The 7,540-nt window shown below is 35.1% G+C and overlaps 1 protein-coding gene across 1 annotated transcript; it reads left to right on the forward strand.

The window, feature by feature from the left end:
- Window positions 1-462: 462 nt before the first annotated feature.
- Window positions 463-4,589, forward strand: DWF4 (Cytochrome P450 superfamily protein). The gene is made up of 8 exons (XM_016346368.3): window positions 463-965; window positions 1,052-1,376; window positions 1,446-1,598; window positions 1,682-1,933; window positions 2,081-2,173; window positions 2,323-2,401; window positions 2,526-2,632; window positions 3,922-4,589. Exons 1-8 carry the CDS (start codon window positions 751-753, stop codon window positions 4,204-4,206), a joined length of 1,509 nt encoding a protein of 502 aa, XP_016201854.1. The 5' UTR covers window positions 463-750; the 3' UTR covers window positions 4,207-4,589.
- The last annotated feature ends 2,951 nt before the right edge of the window (window positions 4,590-7,540 follow it).

The raw sequence follows: 7,540 nt of genomic DNA on the forward strand, positions 1-7,540 counted from the left end.
TTCTTCTTATATTTTTTTATTTTAATTGATTTTTATTTAGCCTATTTTGATTAAAATTAATTATCAAAAGAATTTGATCATATAACAACACCATATAAAACATACATAAAAATGAGCTAAACAAAATTTATATTTATACATAAATATTGGATGAGTGTCTTTTAGTCTGTATATAATATTTAAATAATAATAAAAGATAAGAAAGGTAGCACATTTAAAAAGAGTATTTTATAGTCACTTTAGGTTACATTTTGTTAATATTTATTTTATAGATAGCAAATACTTTTGAACTGATTAATGAAATTAAAGAGAAATAGAGAGGAGCATAAAGAAAAACAAAACTTGTAAAGAGGATTGTTTTCCAAAGTGTAAAGCCAATTTTGTTGGTACTTTCCGCTGTTTTCGCTTAAAGACAGAAAGAGGAGGAGGCTTATAAAAGCAGGGTATTGGCTTCACAACTTTGATTCATAATTAACCAAACCCACCTGCGTACTACTACTTACCTTTGGTCATTTTATAACGCCACAAAATAGAACCTCCTTTTCAGCATATGTAAAGACAACGCCTTTTTCTTCTCTTTTCTCTTTTCTTTTTTCTTACAGGAAACTGGCACAGCACACGAGTCACAACAATTTATTTGCTTTAAACAGAGAGAGAGAAAAGAGAGGGAAAGAGGTTTCAGAAACACACACACACAAACACAAAGCAAGATCACCTCATCAGACACGATTATAGTAGCTACCTCCATCCATGTCTGACTCACATCTAACTTTCTTTTCTCTTTCTTCTTCCATTCTTGCTCTTCTTCTCATCTTCATTTTCATCTTCAAGAGGAAGCAAACCAAACCCAAGCTCAACCTTCCACCCGGTAAAATGGGCTGGCCCTTTCTTGGTGAAACCATTGGTTACTTGAAGCCTTATTCTGCTACCACCATAGGTGAATTCATGGACCAACACATAGCAAGGTAACAACAATAACACAAACAACATCGTCTTAATTAATTAGCAGAAACAAGAACATCTTAATTCACTTGTGTATGTGTATGTGCAGGTATGGTAAAATTTACAAGTCGAAATTGTTTGGTGAGCCAGCAATAGTGTCAGCAGATGCAGGGTTGAATAGGTTCATATTGCAAAACGAAGGGAAATTGTTTGAGTGCAGTTACCCGAGAAGCATTGGTGGAATACTTGGGAAATGGTCTATGTTGGTTTTGGTTGGTGACATGCATAGGGACATGAGGGCCATTTCACTCAACTTCCTCAGCCATGGCAGGCTCAGAACACATCTCTTGAAGGAGGTTGAGAACCACACCCTTCTTGTTCTTAACTCTTGGAAACACAATTCCACCTTCTCTGCTCAAGATGAAGCCAAAAGGGTAACTAACTAACTCGTTCTCTTCTTCTGCAAAACCAACTGTTGGATTAATTAATCAATTGAATTGCAGTTCACCTTCAATTTGATGGCCAAACACATCATGAGCTTGGATCCTGGGAATGTTGAGACAGAAAAACTAAAAGAGGAGTATGTCACTTTCATGAAGGGTGTTGTTTCTGCGCCATTGAATTTACCCGGAACTGCATATAGAAGAGCATTAAAGGTAACAATAATGCTAATTGATGATGCTAATTTCCTATTGAATATACTACTTAATTTGAGTTGAATTGATTTTGTTTTGAACAGTCGAGGTCCACCATACTCAAGTTCATAGAAGGGAAAATGACAGAAAGAGTGAGAAAGATGGAAGAAGAAAATGAGAGTTTGGAGGAAGATGATCTTCTAGGATGGGTTTTGAAGCATTCAAATCTCTCAACAGAGCAGATTCTGGACTTGGTTCTGAGTTTGCTCTTTGCTGGCCATGAAACTTCGTCAGTAGCTATAGCACTTGCCATTTATTTCTTACCCGGTTGTCCTCAAGCCATGGAACAGTTAAGGGTAAGAAAGTACCATCCATGATTATATATGCTACATGGAATATTCAATATTCAATGTTCAATGTTATTGTTTCTAATCAGGTCAATACTTGTAACATAGTTTGGCATATTGATATGGATTTTATGATACTTTGTGCAAAAAAAACAGGAAGAACACAGCGAAATCGCCAGAACTAAGAAACAAGCAGGGGAGGTTGAACTCACTTGGGATGACTACAAAAGAATGGAATTTACCCAATGTGTAAGTTACCTATCTATGTCATATAATAATAATAAATAATATATAGTATTCGGCTTTTGCAGCGATCATTATTTTATTTGATGTGATGATGTAGCCCTTGGAACTGTTTAATGCATAATATAAATATAAATATGGTTATGTGGATGAAGGTTGTGAACGAGACACTTCGGTTGGGAAATGTTGTGAGGTACCTTCACAGGAAGGCGCTTAAAGATGTTCGGTACAAAGGTACATTGATTGATTTATTTTATTAATTATTTAAACGAGTTTAGTAGTGGAAAAGAGAAAAGCAAAGGGGAAGGGGGGTTTTGATTTGAGTGAGTATTGAAAAGAGAATGTGTTGTGTTGAAAGGTTATGACATTCCATGTGGGTGGAAAGTCCTTCCGGTGATTGCAGCCGTGCATCTGGATCCTTCACTTTTTGACCAACCTCAACAATTCAATCCATGGAGATGGCAGGTCAGTTACTTCTACTACTTATACATATCTCTCTCTATATATATCATGAACATTCATCATAATTATTATCCTCCACCACCCCCACCTTCCTTTCTTCTTTTCTTAATTAATCTAAACTTTATGCGGATGTATAAAAAGGAATAATTAAGGGGAGGTCCCCGAGCACTTCAATTGGTCCTTTCCTTTAATTTGGAGGTGGATACCCACATGCAATCACTACCTCTCACTGGAGGTGGGGTTTGTGTGTGGCCACTCAATACTATATAATTTTGTTTGGGGCTTGTGATTTTTCCCAAAATGCTGTCCATTATTTTTCATTAGTTTTTCACATATAGTTTTATTTCCAGTTTCTCAAATATATTTGGGTTTTGTAAGTCCATGTATATATATATCTTACTTTCCCGGTATCACGCTTCCTATATATCACTTGAGAGTCAGTCCCAACATTAAGGTACAAAGGCCGTACGACTTTGACAAAAACTGAAAATAATGCATTGCATGTGTCTCGTCTCTACCTATATATGCCTATCATTCTTCTCCCACACGTACACTTGAAGTTATCCCTACCTATAACCAAATTAATTATAGATGGTTTATTTAATTATTCCAAAAACGTGAAATAAGAAGAGCACTTAATGAATGTATAGTGATGGTTACTTGTTAAGAAATGATTGTCCGGGATGGGGAATGATCAAATAATGTGGCCTACCAACCAACCAAGCAGAATGGAGGATCAAGTGGGGTCGTTTTTTTAGTTGATAGCCATCTCCATCGAAGCCGTTAAGTTTAAGGGGTTGTCATGTTTTCACAAATAGGATTGCTGATGAGAGCTGAGAGCTGAGAGAAGAGGATAAGTGCAACTGTGCAAGTGCACTACTACTACTATGAGTTAGTTGGCCTTCCTTAGCCACCCCACCTACATGCATTGACCATTTTACCACCACAACCGTGTAATCATAAAAACAAAAATTGGTTGAGAAATGAGATCATCGAGATGATGAAGTGAACAGTACGGAGGTGGGACCCAGGGTATGCGATTATGATGCATGCTTTTTGTGAACGTGTGGGCAGGGTCCTCACGAGTCATGAGTGAATGCCCATGTGGAAAGTGGGCCTCACATCACTTGCACGTGCATTTGTGCTCTCATCGCATTCCTCCTCCTCTCCTGGTCCTAACTGCTTCCTTCAATTCCTTGCTTTTTTTGTTTCAAGAATCAAAGGGTGTGTAGCCAAGTGGGAATTCCGGATAACAAAATATGATACCCTTTTTATTATTGTGTGTGGTGCAGATCAATGGTCGTCGTGGAAGTTGCTCATCATCAAACGGGAGTAGTAGTACTATCAACGCCAATAACAACAACACCACCAACAATTTGTTCTTGCCGTTCGGGGGAGGACCACGACTATGCGCTGGATCAGAGTTAGCAAAGCTTGAAATGGCTGTTTTCATCCACCATCTTGTCCTCAACTACCAATGGGAGTTAGCTGATTCCGATCAACCTTATGTATACCCTTTTGTTGACTTCCCCAAAGGCCTACCCATCACGGTCCAAAACCACTCATATCTCTCTTAGTACTTCATTATTAAATTAGATCTAGTGTTCATTCCTCTCTCAATAATTAATGTAAGTAAAGTTGCCTCATCCACCAATTGCATCGCATCATTTAAATTAAAAAGAAAAAAAAAAGCTTTTTGACTTTCTGGCCTTCTTTGCTCACTTGTACGTTCCAAGGGGGAAGACCGTCTCAATAATAATAATAATAATAGGAATAATAATAATAAAAGTACAAGCAACGCCTTAGGACTTAGGACTACTGGACCACTCCTACTACGTACCTCTTAGCTTCTATCTCTTTATCCTTCTTCTAGGCTTTAGTAGTAGAATTTTACTATCCCGTATCCGCCCTCCGCTTATGCTGTACATTATTCCTGAATTGAATAATATTTATTCATTTATATTTTCTGCCTACTTTAATCAGCCTTTATTACTTTCTTATTGCGCTACATAAAATAATTCAGTTATATATCTTTTGTCCATAATCTGTTACGTTCTATTGCTTTCATCTCCTTTACGGACACGTTCATATATATAATGCACGACTACTCTTCGTTCATATATATACTATACCCTGCCAACTAGTGGTAGTTTATTAAAACAATTTATTTTGATTGTGTAAATCGGAAGAAAGAAAAATAAGGATCGATCACATTTCAGAATTACGCTGTTGTTTTTCTTACGTAGGCTCATACTAGCTACTTTATAGTTTTCTGGTATTGTTTTTTGTTTCCTTTATTAATTTATTACTACGATGCTTGTATATGCTGTAGTACTTAATGTTTTTTTTTTAATAACACGTAGATTACCTTTCCGTTGTAGTCTTGTAGACATGTAGTACTAAACAGTCAAGGTGCCAGTTGCAGTGCAAGTTGGCATATATAAAGAAAATAATTAATTTTGGTTGATCGAGTGATCACTTTAGTCTTTTACTTAAATAAGTATTGAGAGTTTGAATATTGTCTTAGATATATAGTAATCTATTAGTCAGACCATTAAATAGAATTCAAATTTATTATAAATTAATTTTTAATTTATCGAATTAAAAAATACGGTGAACAATAAAAAAAGAAAAGGTTAAATATTGGAAGGGAACGTCAAAGAAAAAGAGGTTTGGGATTTGGGGGGCAACATTTTGTTGGTGGCTATAGATGTTGTAAACGGGGTTTAGGAAGGCAGTCACGTTGAGTCCACAAAACCAAAAATAAAAGTAAGGTCCGAATGACGAAGCTTTCGAGAGAGGCAGAGGCAGAGGCGTCTGAGTAATAATGATGCCTGTTGCGGCCACAAGTTGCACATTTTGACTTGGGATATGGATTTTGGACTAGTGTCATTGTGTGATGTGATTATTAATTAGTTAATTAATTACTTCAGTTGACAGCGATATAGAGAATTCATTATGGTCCAACTCCAATAATTATTTGAGACTACTCCTCCCTATATATTCATCAGCGTTAAGAATATCGGAGACCTTTTTTTTGGGTAATATAAAAGGACAAAAAAATCAATCATCACCGTTTAAATTTATTTTATTTAGTTTTTATAATAATAAAAATAAAAAAATAAATTTTAAAGGTTTTTGATTAAAAATATCTGTTTTCTGAGACTTTATCTTTTTTTCTTCTCAATAATAATCAATCGATAATTACTTAAACCAGCTAGCATAGCATCAATAAGCCAAGCACAAGTTGATAACATTACATAACCGGGTACGTAGCCGTATGGCCGTATCCTTGAATCGATAATAGCGCCAGATCATAGGCTTATTATTGTTATGCTTGCCTCCATGTCCTGTAACGTCCTTGTTAGGTTAAGTTTCGCTTTCTGATCGATGCGATTCTATGTTGTTTCTCTGTGCTGTGCTAACATCAATGTCTCAATAATAATATCTGTATGTGGTGTATGAAGAGGCACGTTACTACGTTATACGTATCCATATATATGTAGATTATTGTTCTTCTAACGTGATAACAAATACCTAGCCATCACTCATTATTGTACTAGAGAAAAAGATATATATCAAGCAACGTTGTTTAATTTACTTAGGATCCTACATATATATTACCAGCTACCGTCGTATTCAAACAGATAAAAGGCAAATATTGGCTCTTTCGCGTGCATTTTAGGATAACATTATTTGAAGGTACGGTCAATAATTATAAATAAATATCCAACGACAATGGAGATTAATCAAATCAATAAACAAACTCAATGTAGTACTTAAGTAAATTATGAAATTCTCTTAAGTCCAAAGGTATATATTGAGTAGTCACGTATATATACAGTGTAGTAGAGCTTTATTTTTATTCCTATTCAATCCACAATATTCACTGCTGAAGCAAGTGGGGGAAGACCACATACATAAGCGTTGATGAAAATAATGAACATGTTACAAGTTGCGCTAGTGTTCATGCAAACTAATTATTCCTATTCTTTCATATATATCTGCTGGTTCAATAATTCAACACAGGCTTCACATCAAGCCTAAGGGGACGCCTGCCCCGACAAAATGTTATTCGAGGGGCACTATATTTGAACATCTATATACCTGATGACAAAAACAAAATCTTGATATGCTTCCTACCTACACATTGGATTCCGCAACCACAAGATCAATAATCATCCAATCTTCAACACCACCACCTCATGAAAATTCGAGGGTTTTCTGAAGCATTTTCATAAATAATTGTATATCATGCACCTTGTTCACTGTTCCACTATATTATTGGAAGTTTCCTATATATATTATTTTGATTGTCTTCAATATATGTCTTATCATTTAAATTCTAATATTGTTGATTTATATTCGAAGTTAATTTTACTTATTTACTCTAACATCATATTTTAAAAAAGAAAAGTTGATTTTTTTTTTTCACAAGTAGCAAAAGCTAGAGAGTCACACAAGTACTGTCGTGGAGGAGTGGAAATGAATATAGTAGAATAGGATTTGGATTTAACCCTAATTTTTCATTAATATATAAGTATCTTTTAGATTTAGTAAGAGGTATTTAATTTAATATCCACTTAAAATATATTTTTATATAAGTATATAACATATACATATATAAGGTGTAGGTATGATTGAGGCTCAATTCGAAAATCCTACATACACCCTATCTGTTGGATCGGATTAACAAAGAGTGTTAGGGGGCAATCAGTTTTGTAATTTGAAGCCATTAATTAGTTATTATTGGTGTTTTTAATGGTGTAAAATTTTATCCAATAATATAAAAATACTCACTATTTTTCTATTGGTTAAGTACTGGCCAAATTTTAATAAAAATACTTACTCCCTAAACTTCCTCTAACCGAATCGATAAGCAAGCAGCAGATAGAGATTTTTTTGGGGGAG

The sequence above is a fragment of the Arachis ipaensis genome, chromosome B5 (assembly GCF_059453495.1).
Source record: "Arachis ipaensis isolate K30076 ecotype BB chromosome B5, ASM5945349v1, whole genome shotgun sequence".
Taxonomy (NCBI): domain Eukaryota; kingdom Viridiplantae; phylum Streptophyta; class Magnoliopsida; order Fabales; family Fabaceae; genus Arachis; species Arachis ipaensis.